Source organism: Clarias gariepinus, chromosome 23, assembly GCF_024256425.1.
Source record: "Clarias gariepinus isolate MV-2021 ecotype Netherlands chromosome 23, CGAR_prim_01v2, whole genome shotgun sequence".
In the NCBI taxonomy this organism is placed as follows: Eukaryota; Metazoa; Chordata; class Actinopteri; order Siluriformes; family Clariidae; genus Clarias; species Clarias gariepinus.
In genome coordinates, this window is record NC_071122.1 from 22,304,187 (window position 1) to 22,318,765 (window position 14,579).

Here is a 14,579-nt window from a genome sequence, read left to right on the forward strand (position 1 = left end):
GCCAAGACACTTCATACACACCCATCAGCGTCCCATATTGTTTTCTGGACCTATATATCAACATTTCAGCCAAAATAACTCAGTCAGCCAAAATATACAGTGATAGTTTAAAGCTCTTCCTCTGGACATGTCGCTTTCATTTGTGGTTATAATGAAACATAAGACAAAACAAAACAAAACAAACAAAGAAAAAACAGGATCCAGCATGCTAGCTAAACAACTCATTGTAGATTAGCCAGAGAGCCAGCAGGTGGTAGCTAGTCGAGATAGCAGGCCAACTTGTTTTTGCCCATTAACTATGTTACTGAAACCAGGACTGTGACAAGGGTACGGCTAAAATCGTTTTTTTTTCCTACCAGGAAAATAATGATAATGATTTTCATAATAATTATAATAAATGATAATGAATGACATGTAAAAATCATAAAAAACAAAAAAACAAGTCTTTTCAACTGCACAAGCACATTTATTCTTCCATATTGCTCGAATTAAATAAAAATAACGAAATAATATTATTTAAAATACACAATAATATAAATAATATAATAAAAGTAATAAAAATAATAAATGTTCGATAGTTTTTTCATTAATATTAATAGAATTATATATATATATATATATATATATAAACCGTTTTAGTTTCCTTTTTTAATTAATAAACTATTACAATTTTAAAACATTTAATTTTCACTTAATCACTCAGGACAGTGTAATGAAGTCCCACGGCTGTTCATGATATCGCTTTTAATGCCCTATGAAAAAATGTGAACACGGCGCAATCTAATTGGTCAGCAAAATACGTTCCTGAGCGCTGATTGGCTGGTGCTTGTTTCCGGGGCGCTCAGATCGACCGGTGACGTTTTTCCCAGCTGCAGTGAGACGGACTGGGCGAGAATGGCTGCCGGTGGAGGTTAGAGTTACACGGTTTATTAATCTCTCTTCGACTGTTTAAAGTTTGTATGAAACAAATTATGATTTATATCTAACGTGCCACGCATTTGCTCCACCAGAGCGGTCATGTTCCGGTTTAAATGGATGTTGTTTCGAGTGTTTGTGTAGCCAGGGGGTGGGGGAAAGTACTGACTGATTAGCAACCGGCTAATCCAAGCTAGGCTGCTAGCGAAAAAAAAAAAAAAAAAAGCCTGGGCAGATAAGCGCTGTGGAACCAGCCACGTCCAAAAAAGCAGCAAAAACTCTAGTAATTATCGTTAGAATCGTTGTTTAGATTATTCTCTGGTATAATATTGAGTAAATTCGAGAGGTTTTTGGACTGTCTGTGTGCTTTGTAGAGAAATAAATGCGCTCGTGCGGCTGTAAAGGCTTGTCTTATTTTAAACGATTTTAACGACGTGTCATTGTGACGTCCTGGTAGAAAAACGACTTTAGCCGCATCCTAGTCACAGTCCTGGTTTCAGTAGTGTAGTAATTTGGTCTTCGTTAATCAGCAAAAACAAGTTATCCTGCTATTTCGGCTAGCTACCACCTGCTGGCAGTACGGCTAATCTACAATGAGTTGTTTAGCTAGCATGCTGGTTCCTGTTTTTTGTTTAATGAGTCAATATAACCACGAATTGAAGCGACATGTCCAGATTGAAGACATTTTAACTGTCACTGTATGTTGTTATTTTGACCGTAATGTTGATATATTGGTCCAGAAAACAACACAGGACACTGATGGGGGAGTATTAAATATGTCTTGGTTTAATACTAGTTTATAAATTTTTTGGGTTCAGCACCAGCATGATTTATCTTAAATTTAATTACCTGGAAAAGCGGTGGCCTGCAGATAATAGGCTTAAAAAAGGCTTGGTCTTTTTTAAAACTGGTTGAACCGGTTAATATTAATGAATAATAAGCACATAATTGGCTTATTCATTGTTAATTAAAGGTTAATCATCCCCAGTCCTAAGATCGGATGCGGGGTTGGATCCCTGAACGAGAATTCTACCTATTCTGAATGAGTTACTGTCCAGCGTTTAAATCGCATTGTGATGTTGATGAAAGCTGCATGTCGAGAAAAATCACAGAAACCAAATTCGGCAAACGATATAATTTGGATCAGAGTTTTGTATTGTTTTTGTAATTTTTGCTTGGACACGTGATTTACCTTTAGTACTTAGTATTTAAAATGAGTATAACGAATTCATGATGTGATCAAGTCAAAGCAGGAGTGAAAACTAATAAGTGAATACTCTTTAATTTCTCTGTATAATTCCCTGCTAGACTAATGCACTTATCTCAGAGTTTCACTAGTACTTGAATAACATCAAGCTAGAAAGTTTAATTTCTGGAACGCTGGCCTCCCAAGAGCTCCTTTAATGGCTCTTTTCTTTTTTTTTACGTTAAAAGAAAGGGCTATGAAAGGGGAGTTCATGGGAGGCCAGCATTTCAGACAGTATGATCATGGCTCTGGGTGGTGATCATGGCTCCCCCCCCTTTTTTTCTTCTTCCAAGTATTAGTGAAATGCTGTGATAAGTGCATTTGAGTAGCAGGGATTATATAGAGGAAAAGTGTGTTCTCTTATTCTACACAATCAAAAGTCCTCCTTGGTCTTGAAAGCCCCTAATATATGCGGTTTTATTTTAGATAAAACATGCAATTTAAAGAAACAAAAGTGTATGAACAAAGCTAGCAACTTATTTTAAACAAACAAAATGTTTCTTGTTCTTCTTCCACAATTAAATATCCAAATGAACCTAAACGCATCATTACGAGTTGCATCAGGACGTTTCGTCTGCTTGTTGGTTAAACGAGTCTGGGGTGCGTGGAATTTTTTACGTTTCTGTGGGAGGAGGTGGGATGGGTCAGAAGACCTTCTGGAAAAAAAATAAAAGTAAATTGTGCTTACATGCAAGATCACTTCTTATTTCTTAAAGCACATATAGAGTTTGTTTCTTGCAGAAACCTTTTGTCTTGCTGCTTGCGTTTTTTAGTCTTAGTACCTGGTTATGAGATGAGCACAGGGGTATTTATATAGTGTTAACGGGTCTTTTTTTAAAATCTTGCTTAATACTATCTTGCTAAATAAGACTACTTTGGAGATGAAAATGTTTACAGCAAAGGTGGGGGCAGTGGTGGCTTAAACGCTTAAGGCACTCTGTTATTGATTGAAAGGTCAGGGGTTCAAGCCTCAGCACTGCTAAGTAGCCACTGCTGAGCCCTTGAGCAAGTTTCTGCTCACAAGGGGGGTGGCATTGTGTTCTGGCTGAACTCAGCTTCCTGACTGGGATATGCGGGGGCGAAAAAAAAAAAAAATCCATGTGACAAATAATTTAATCTCAATCTCATGAATTATTGTGTTTAAGTGTTTTTAAAAAAGAGAACATATATTTATATACACACGCACTAAATGTGCATTTTGTTTCAAACAAGATCTTTGTTTTTTTGTGACATAAATGATGTCTGTTTTTTCTGCCTCAAGTTGTCAAAATTACTGATGATTAATCGATCATGCGTTTAATATTTTAAATACAAACTGAAAGCGTGAGAAGCTTTCTGCGTCTTTGAATAGCTCTTACCTGGTGGTTGCTGTAAAACGTTGCTGCTCTGTGATTTAAAAAAAAAAAAATCTAAATACATTTGTTTCATCAGTTTGGCCTGGTAGCGTTTACATGGTTTAACTTTGCAGATCGGAGATAAAATGCAACTGGAAATGATTGATTCATTTCTCTGACTTGGGTTTAAACTTGTGCACACTTGCTTTCTTGTTTCCCACACTCGCTTTCTTGTTCTTGATGCAGACATTGGGAAGCTGTTACAAGTACAAAATGGGACTCCTTCAAGCACAAGCTATAACGGGGTAGACGCCCTGCACGCCTGCACCATTCTCCAGCAGCTTAAAGCCCTGTACGATGAAGCGCAGCTGACTGACATCGTCGTGGAGGTGGACAATGGCGAGACCTTCGCCTGTCACAGAAATGTCCTCGCTGCTATCAGTCCTTACTTCAGGTAGAACATACGGCATTTGAATGCAAGACACAAATACACGTTTAAAGCTGCAGAAAAATGCATCAGACATTTTATTAATCATAAGATGTTATGCACTTTGCTGCATGCATGGTTGTCCTTCACATATTCTGTGAAACCGGTGGCAGAAAAAGGACAAAAAGGTAAAAAAAAAAAAAAAAAAAAAAAAAAAAAAAAGTGTTCCACATACATTGCTGTCATTGAACTTTTAATTGTGTCGAACATCAAACGCTAAGTTATGTATTGGATTGTACCAAGGAAAAAAAACAAGGGAGTACAACCTGTGAATTTAAGTCGACCCTCGCAAAGTCGCGGTTCAGAGTTTGCCGCCTCAGTTGTTTGCAGATTTCTCCTTAGAGCCTGAATAATAATTTTGTGGAAACGCCCCGTGATTTTGCATAAATGCAAATATACTCCGCAGTTTTTTTTTAATGTTTTTTTTTGTGTGGCAATATATAATTTTTGCGAACATACTTGGGGTTTAAGCTATAAAAAAAAAAAGTGTATTCATAGGTATTTTTTGTGACCACATCATGCAGGGTTGACTGCATTACAAGAGATTCAAATGTTCCTTTTTTTTTTAGATTAAGGGGCACAAAAGACCGAATGTTAGACTGCATTACAGGAATCAATGATTTAAATTGTTTTACAAGAACCGAATATTGTTAGATTACTGTATCTGACTGTAACATAAATACACACAAGTAAAGATCGTTGAAATTGTAGCATTTTGAAAACCATCATTATTGACTGTATACTTACACTTCTAAATCTCCTACTACAACCGCGCTTATGTTGTATTTTCTCCCGTCACATCAGATCCATGTTCACCAGCGGCCTTACGGAGAGCAGCCAGCGCGAGGTGCGCATCGTGGGCGTGGAGTCAGAATCCATGAGCCTGGTTCTCGACTACGCCTACACCTCACGTGTCGCTCTGTCCGAGCACAACGTGCAAACTCTGTTTACTGCAGCGAGTCTCTTCCAGATCCCGGCGCTGCAAGACCAGTGCGCTCACTTCATGATCAGCCGGCTGGAGCCACAGAACTGCATTGGCGTGTTCATGTTCGCCGACACGTACGGACACCGGGAACTCCGCGAACGAGCCCAGGACTACGTGCGCAGGAAGTTTCTGTGCGCCGTGGACGAACCTGAGTTCCTTCATTTGACCAAAGAGCAGCTGGTGGGAATTCTGGATAGCGATGACCTGAACGTGGACAAAGAGGAGCACGTGTACGAGGGCATCGTGCGCTGGCTGGAGCACGACACTGTGCGTCGGCAGCCCTTCCTTGCTGACGTCTTTGCCAAGTGTATCCGGCTGCCGCTATTAGACGAAGCCTTCGTGAGTCGCATCCCGGCCCCATTCGCCCTGGCGCTGCCCATGGAGCCTACAGAAAAGAACCGAACTAATGGTGCCAACGGCTGCCCGCAACGCTTAGGCATGACGGCGTCCGAGATGGTGATCTGTTTTGATGCCGCACACAAGCACTCAGCCAAAAAGCAGACCGTACCCTGTCTGGATACAGCCACGGGCAAAGTGTACAAGCTGTGCAAACCGCCCAACGACCTGCGCGAGGTCGGGATCCTCGTCACACCCGAGAACGACATCATCATCGCTGGAGGTTATCGTCCCGGGAGCAGCGAGACGTGCATCGATCATCGCGCAGAAAGTGACGTCTGGCTGTACGAGCACGCCGGCAACCGGTGGCTGGCACGCGCGCCCATGCTGAGAGCGAGGATCGGATGCCGCCTGGTGCACTGCTGTGGGAAGGTGTTCGCTCTCGGGGGGCGTGTATACGAGGGCGACGGGCGCAACGCTCTGAAATCGGTTGAGTGCTACGATGCCAGGGATGACTGCTGGATTGCCGTAAGTCCGATGCCCGTTGCCATGGAGTTCCACAGCGCTGTAGAGTATAAGGATCGCATCTATGTTCTCCAGGGTAAGCGTTTAAATATTTTTTGCAAATTTTTATGTGACATAACAAATTTCTACATGTATTTTTGTATCGTTCCACGTTTATATAAAAATTCTCCGCAGCAATTCTGTTAACCTAAAGAAATGTTTATACAGGTTGAGAACAACAATCCTAAGCAGGATCTTTTCCATCCAACACGTCCTCTGTATTGTTTCTTTAGCAGTGCACGAAGGCAGATTTTTTTTTTTTTTTTTTTTTTTTTTTTGTCTTCTTGCTCTCCACACGGTCCTGTTGAAATCTCAAAAAAAAAGCTAGTTTCAATTATTTTCCCATCCAGAAAACAACTAATGTTGGGCATACACCCTTCTTTAAAGGTTGACGCATGTGGAGAATAGAGATGTACAACACGATTATTTTGTGTGGCAATTCATGACGCACTGACTCCAAAAATCTTAATTTTTTTTATTAATGTTAAATTTATGTTTTGCATTTCAGGTGATAAAAGATTGCAGTTTCTCTATAATCCTACAGGTGGTGTGCTCTACAGTACAGTCGACCCCCGAAATTGTGGGAAGAAAATGCCCTTTTTTTTTTTTTTTTTTTTTAAAACCCTAAATGTCCTCCCAAAAAGATTTAATTTTTCAAACTCAAAGTTTAATACACTATATATAAAAAAAAAAAAAATGTAAAGGTAAACCAAATACAGTACTGTACTGCTTTGTCTCCCGCAGCGCTAGAATGTAAAACAACGATGTTACCGCTATAGGTACTGTAATACATGCGAGCGCGTTTTCTTTGGTATGCGCTGTCGTTTTTCCTTTGGTATTAGTACTGTAGGGTAAATACAGTAATAATTCACCATCACAAGCTGTGGTGTTTTTCTCTTAGGTAGCATTGTGTTCTTTCTACTGTATTACAAAATGTACACGGTATTATATTTTATATGGAAATTTTGCTGAAATTACGTTATTATTAATGTTGCAGAATTAGTTAATTATACTGTTTTTAATAGTTTAGCGTTAAATTGCATAAAAAATTACATATTGTCATGAAAGCGGACAATTTTTTTTTTGCAGAGGATATTTAATAGTTAGGTTCTAAGGCAAAAATCTGTGAATGACGAAATTTAAACTCTAACCCGCAACTTTGCAGGTAAAAGGTACAATATATTAAATCAGGTTTATGTGTAAAATTGTGATACTAATGAAATCGCAAAACAAATCGATTCGTCACTTGGGCATGGATATCCGTAAATAGAATGTTTGTAAGTCGAGGAATACCTGTACAGACATTCTTCTGATTCTGTAATGATGCGAAATCGATTCCTCACTTCAGTCCATGTTTTTATTTTATTTTATTTTTTTAACCCCTCCTGCTCTTTAGGCGAATACTTCTTCTGCTTTGACCCCTGTAAGGATTACTGGAGCCACCTAGCACCCATGAACATCCCCCGCAGTCAAGGACTGGCGGCACTGCATGGTCACCGCATCTACTACATCGGCGGCGTGTGCCGCAACCACCAGCGCACCTTCACGGTGGAGGTGTTTGACCTCGAGCAGAACAGTTGGAGCCAACGACAGGACTTGCCCTTCGAGCAGGCTGCCAGCCCCTACATCAAAGCGATGATGTTAGGAGGACACCTGCACCTGTTCGTGCGCGCCACCCAGGTCACGGTGGAGGAGCACGTGTTCCGCACCAGCCGCAAGAACTCTCTCTACCAGTACGACGAAGGGGACGACAGCTGGAGCAAAGTCTACGAGACGCCGGAGCGACTCTGGGATCTCGGCCGCCATTTCGAGTGCGTCGTAGCCAAGCTGTACCCCCAGTGTCTCCAGAAAGTGCTTTGATCCGCTGGAGAAAGCGAGAAGCAGGGATTTCTTTTGTTCGTTCGTTTTTTTTTTGTTTGTTTTTTGTTTCAGGAAAAGGGGGTTTCAGGAGTTCTGTTCCCCGCCTATGGTGCTGTTCGAATCTCCAGACACGAGAGGAGGGGAGTCTTAAAATCGAGCGAAATTCGATGACCTCAGAGGAGCGCTTCTTGTGAAGACGGCAGTATTTTTAATCTATAAGAGACAAGAACAAAGTGTCCTCGCTGTTGCTTGTTTTACAGTTAAAACAAACAAATTCTAAGTGCAATTATCACATTGTTTGTGTCTTGAGCCATTTTGTCTTTTTATCTCCGCGGCTTAGGTGAGTTTTTTTTTTTTTTTAATTATTATTATTATTGGTTTTGTTGGTGTGCAGTGGAACATAGGAATAGATGATGTCCTTTTTGGAAAGGACAAACCGCGTGTGTCAAAAAAAGACAATAAAGTAATAAATATATATAAATAGCTATATAAATATATGAATACACTCATACGGGTCTGGTGGGATGAGGTGCCCATCCTTAGGTAGCTAGAATACTGAATAATAATTTTTTTGTTTTTTTCCTCTTAATGATTCGTTAAACCAACTGTGGAGAAAATATCTTTTCGTTTTTGATTATTTAGTTGCTTTGTAATCTTTAATATAGCATAGTCTAATTGTGAGTGAATAATTCTTTTATTTGGTCTTTTTAAAAATACTTTTTATGTTGTTGTAGTTAGCCTTTTAACGTGTCGATCCAGATGCTTTACTGACTTTTTGTTTTAGCTTTTCTGTTAGGGTTTTATTTACTTTTTACTTATTATTTAAATTCAATTTGTACATCCATCTCAGCTGCTTCCTAAGGAGCCCTCATAGGGACATGAGTGATGGGTGGGGACAAAAACAAAACAAAAATTGCAACTTAGAATGCAAAAAAAAAAAAAAAAAGAAATCAGACATATGAGGAGAACAAAATAAAAAAAATCCCGACCATTTGACTCGTACTTCCAACACCATAATACGGAGAGGGCGAGTATGTCAGTGCATTTTACCAATTGTTGTGTTGAAGTACCACCTGGAGCATCTTCTAGACTAACATATGTGCTTATAACTTGTAATAAGATTTATTTTAGCGTTTCATGAGAAGTATGGCTTCCTCTGGTAGTCCTCCTGACTTCATGAATGTTTTTATTTCGGTGAACAGCGATAACGTTACTTCAACACAACAACGGCTAAAATGCTTTCGCCCTTTTCGTATTTTGCCGCTGGAAGACCAGAATTGCCAGAATTTACCAGAATTGTCTGATAAATATTTTTTCCCTCCTCCTCATAACCCATGTCTCTTGAGCTGCTTCATAGATCCCCATGAATCCTTTTTCATAGCGTTTTATCATTATATTATTTTTGCCATTTCTCAGGTCCTCCATTGCTGGAGAGCCGTAGTTCTAATCAATTTGGTGCTTTCTATGCTGTAAAGATATAATGCAACTCATCAGCTAATGCGTTGTTTTTTTTTTTTGGGGGGGGGGGGCAGGAAATGAGCATTGTGATCTGGATAACGATGACACTGGCACATGGTTGTAGACTTGCTCCTATCCAGCTATATATTTGCAGTTTGTTTTTCGCATCACCAGCGTCATTTTATAGCGAGGATACGATCTTGTACTCGGTCTCCATATTGGAGTGGATCAGTGTAGTGTTCTGCAGAGCGGCCGTAGTTTAAGCTAATGGTCCTCAACTCGACGCAGTTCTGCGGACAAGCCATCGTCCCCACTTTCGACCTTGTAGGGATAATCCCAGAGATAAATAGATCACCTTTCTTTTGTTTGTTCTTATTTCCTTTATTTGAACATGTCGTTAAACACCGATTTCTAAACTCAGACATCAGTGTTTTTTTTTATTATTTCAAATACCATTTTGATTGCGCATTTAATGGTCATACCAGAGCTGTGGAGTGTTAATAAGCATGTGACTTTTCAAGGTCGATGCCAGCAGGACTCCATTTTACATGCATTAATACTCGCTTGAAAGGAAAAACAAATAAAAAAAATTCTCCTTTTTTTCCCCCCCTTTTCAGTAGGGAGGTACACATTAAAGATGCAGGAAAATAAAACCTGAAAGGAAACATTTTAATGTCATCCTAAGGCAAAAAAATGCATTAGGCGTTCATATGAGCAAAATAGTTTCACACTTTTATGGGGTTTATATGATTCTTTTTCTTTTTTTTTTGCCAGTCAATTGAGTTGGTGCCACATGTAACTCTTGGAAAGAACATAAGCAAGTGAACCATCTGTCCATCAAAACAATATTTCACAGTGCTGCTTTTTTTGTTGACAATCCTGTACAGAAATACACACACACAAAAAGAAACACACACACACACACCACTGAATTAAAAGTCCTGTTGTAGCTCGATGTGTTGTGAGCATCACTGCTTGTTTTTGGTTCTGTTCATTTGTACATTCTCTTGGTTCCTGTTGCACTACATTAGGTCTCCATTGCAAGCTCTATTTCTATACACACTCGGCGAAGCCATTCAAGCTCTCACTTTCGAAACGAATGCATGCTCCCACTCCAGACCGCGTTCTATGTGGACTTCGGATTGGCGGTGGCACACACACACACACATGTGAAAGGTATTCTCTGGATTTTCTTCGTGTGGAGTCGACGGAAGCTGAACGAGCTTAGCCGTGACTCTGGTGCAATAAGTTGCCTTCGTCAAGACTTAAAACAAAGCTCAGTAGCATCAGAACCGGACCATTCTCAGGAGTAATTACTGATTATTACCCAGTACTGTATTGACTACGGTTTGTTATTCATGTAAAATGCGTTGCTGTACTTGCACAGTTCATTTTTTTTTTTTTTTTTTTAAACAGGATATTAATCTTTTTTTTTTTTTTTTTTTTCTTTCATGTTGCTGTGCTAATTTTCTATTTTAAATCTCCACTTGGGTAAGGTTTCCCCCCTATCATTATCCTGTTTTTTTTTTTTTTTTTTTTAACCCCCCTTTCTCCTTTGTGATTTCGCTGTAAGCATTACAGACACTAAATGTAACAGCAGTAGTAAATTTCCTAAACGCCAGTCAACTTGTCCAAATGTAAAAACAAAAAAAAGCTTGCAAAGAGTTTGAACAACACTTTTCTCATGTCTCCTGCTGCAACAATAAAAGCCAATCAGCCTCCTTGTCTTTGCATACATAGCTGCGTAGTGTTTGAGTTAGATACTTTTTTTTTTTTGCCTGTGTGTATGGTATGAGAGTTTGTTTAAATATTCTTTGATCTCTACTGTGAAATTCACATTGCACATAATTTGAAAATAAAACAAGGGAAAAAAAAAAGTTTTGTCTGTTGTTGGTTAAATCTGTTGTGGAGAAAGTATTGCAAGTTTATTTTTACACTGGGAGAGTTTATCATTATGGGTTTAAAGGCAACCAGTTAAAAAAATAATCAACGTGTAATAAATGTCATTACAATCGTATAAAAATTTGCGTTTGAATACCTGTGTAATAAATTGCACTTAAAATAGTGGAATTATATAATCAACATGCAACAATGCAATTATGATTCTAGTTTTATCTTTACTACAAAAGAAAGGGTTATTACATAGAAACAATGTAATGTTATAGTACAACTGGAGTTCCTGGATTGTTGTTACAATGTAATAACAGTCAAACTTTTCCCTTTAAACTACATAGCAATGCAATAATCATGTAATTACAATTGACTTTTTGTTGAACTATTCAAAAAGGTTTGTAATGATGTAATTGCAATGTAGTAGCCATCTAGTTACGAACACTTTCTGTGGGGAATCAATAAAACCATGATCATTACGTAACTACAACAACTGTAAACAATTATACGCAATAACACAAATAGTAATCAATAGCAAGTACAGTTACAATGCAATGTGTATGTGTAATAACATTAATGTAAAGTAAGACGCCTCTGTCAACTAAAGGAAGTTCTGCAGCAGGTCAGACAAAAGCATGGATTAAACAAACACGAGAGGGGAAACTTAAAGGAAGGAGAGAAAAAAATACAATAAAATAGACAGTATACACAAAAGGTCAGAACTCGACACACAAATTGGAGGACCCAAAACAAGGGTCTGTGTGTCCTGTCAGATATTCTTCACAGCATCACACAAAACTGGACAGAGTGATGATACTTTGCTTTAAGTTAAACCTGCACCAAAACAGCGTACTGTGTATGCGTCAAACTGTGGGTCTTAAATCGACTGCTGCACAGAATTTATTTAAACCTTTGCAGTTCTTACATATCTGCCTAAAGTTTAACTTGCACCATAAGATTAATTAGAAAATCAAAACTGAATATTTTTACTGGGATTAGTTCATACTGTATTAGTTCACTGCTAAAATAACAGTGCTGAAGTGGTACAAGTGAATTTTAACACGTTGGAGTCGTTTCAATACATTCAATAAAGTAGAATATCATTGAAAAGGTGATTTATTTCAATAATTAAATAAAAAAATATATAGATTCCAACTGATATATCTTAAGTGTTTATTTTTGTTAATTTGTTCTATTTAGTTCTTGTACAATTAATTTGGCTTACAGCTAATGAAAACCCAAAATTCAGTATTTCAGAAAATTGGAATATTGTGAAAAAGTTAAAAAAATTTGAGACTCTTGGTGTCACACTCTAATCAGCCAATTAACTAAAAAAAACTTGCAAATGTTTCCTGAGACTTTAAATGGTCTGTCTGGTTGTTTACAGATTACCGTGTCCAAGCACATAAATGAAAAGTTGATTACAAGGAAATATGGTAGAAAAAGGTGCACAAGCAACAGAGAGATGGAGTGGACTGCAGCTGGGGTTTGTGCTTCAAGAGCCACCACACACAGACGTATCCAGGACATGGGCTACAACTGTCACATTCCTTGTGTCAAGCTACTCTTGAAAAAGGACAAAAAGGACCGGACTGTCAGTGGGCTCAGTGGGCCAAAGTCCTCTTTTCAGATAAAAGTAACTTTTGCAATTTCATGCCGATTTAATTTTCCAGCAGGAAACACCAATTAGCCCAATCGACATGTCTTGCGACCGTGGGAGGAAACCGGAGTACCCGGAGGAAACCCACCAAACCGGAGAGATTGTGCAAACTCCATGCACACAGAGACGGGAATCGAACCCAGACCTTGGAGGTGCAAGGCGACAGTGCTAACCAATGCACCACTGTGCCGCCTTCAAATTTTCTGAGATACTGAATTTTAGGTTTTCATTAGCTTTAAGTCATAATCATCAAAATTGAAGAAAATAAACACTTGAAATATATCAGTCTGTGTGTAATGAATCTGTATGATATATGAGTTTTACTTTGTTAATTGAATTACAGAAATAAATCAACTTTTCAATGATATTCTAATTTATTGAGATGCACCAGTATACAGTTGCAAGAAAAAATATGTGAACCCTTTGGGATTACGTGGATTTTTGCATGAATTGGTCATAAAATGTGCTCTGAACTTCATCTAAGTCACAACAATAGAAAACAGTCTGCTTAAAATAGTACTAAATCAAATTCAAATTTTATTTGTCACATACACAGTCATACACAGTACGATATGCAGTACTACACAAACATTATATGTTTTTATGCTTTTATTGAACATAACATGTAAACATTCACAGTGCATATATACACCCCTAGCCTAATGAGCTAATTGGCTCCAAGAGTGAGCCAACCTTGAGTCCAATCAGTGTGATGATATTGGATGTGTTGCTGGAAGCTGTCCTGCTTTTTGGGTTTACTGGTTTCAAGAAGCACTGCCTGATGTGAACCATGCCTTGCAGAAAAGAGCTCTCAGAAGACCTACGATCAAGAATTGTTGACTTGCATGAAGCTGGAAAGGGTTGCAAAAGTATTTCCAAAAGCCTTGATGTTAATGTGTCCACGGTAAGACAGACTGTCTACAAATGAAGAAAGTTCAGCACTGTTGCTACTCTCCCTAGGCGTGGTCGTCCTGTAAAGATGACTGCAAGAGCACAGCGCAGAATGCTTAATGAGGTAAAGAAGAACCCTAGAGTGTCAGCTAAAGACAAACAAAAATCTCTGGCACATGCTAGCATTTTTGTTGACACATCTACAATAAGGAAAGCATTAAACAAGAATGGAGTACATGGGACGACACCACATTCGAAGTGTGCAAAAGAGCACACAAAATATTCTGTGGACAGATGCACAGCACACCAACATCAAAACCAAACCTCATCCCCACTGTAAAACATGGCGGAGGGAGCATCATGGTTTGGGGCTTTGCTGCCTCAGGGCCTGGATGGATTGTTGTCATTGATGGAAAAATTAATTCCAGAGTTTATTAAGACACTTTGCAGGAAAACGTAAGACCATCTGTCCACCAACTGAAGCTCTGCAGAGGATGGGTGATGCAACAGGACAATGGCCCAAAGCATACAAGTAATTCAACAAAAGAATGGCTTCAACAGAACAAAATATGCCTTCTGGAGAGTCTTGACCTCAACCCCGTTAAAATGCTGTGTTATGACCTAAAGAAAGCGATTCACACCAGACATCCCAAGAATATTGCTACACTGACACAGTTTTGTGAAGAGGAATGGTCCAAAATACTCCACATCGTTCAGTGCAGGTCTGATCTGCAACTACAGGAAAAGTTTGGTTGAGGTTATTGCTGCCAAAGGAGGGTCAACCAGTTATTAAGTCCAAAGGTTCACATACTTTTTCCACCCAGCACTGAATGTTTACTGAATGTTATCTTCAATAGAAACATAGAAACATATAATGTTTGTGTAGTATTATTTTGTTGTGACTTAGATGTAGATCAGAGCATTTTGACCAATTCATGCAAAACTCCACGTAA

At 38.8% G+C, this 14,579-nt stretch overlaps 1 protein-coding gene across 1 annotated transcript; it reads left to right on the forward strand.

The window, feature by feature from the left end:
* The first annotated feature begins 825 nt into the window (after positions 1-825).
* On the forward strand, positions 826-9,233 carry kbtbd8 (kelch repeat and BTB (POZ) domain containing 8). The gene is made up of 4 exons (XM_053484631.1): positions 826-910; positions 3,742-3,949; positions 4,787-5,904; positions 7,264-9,233. The coding sequence occupies exons 1-4, from the start codon at positions 895-897 to the stop codon at positions 7,725-7,727; spliced, it is 1,806 nt and encodes a 601-aa protein (XP_053340606.1). The 5' UTR covers positions 826-894; the 3' UTR covers positions 7,728-9,233.
* The last annotated feature ends 5,346 nt before the right edge of the window (positions 9,234-14,579 follow it).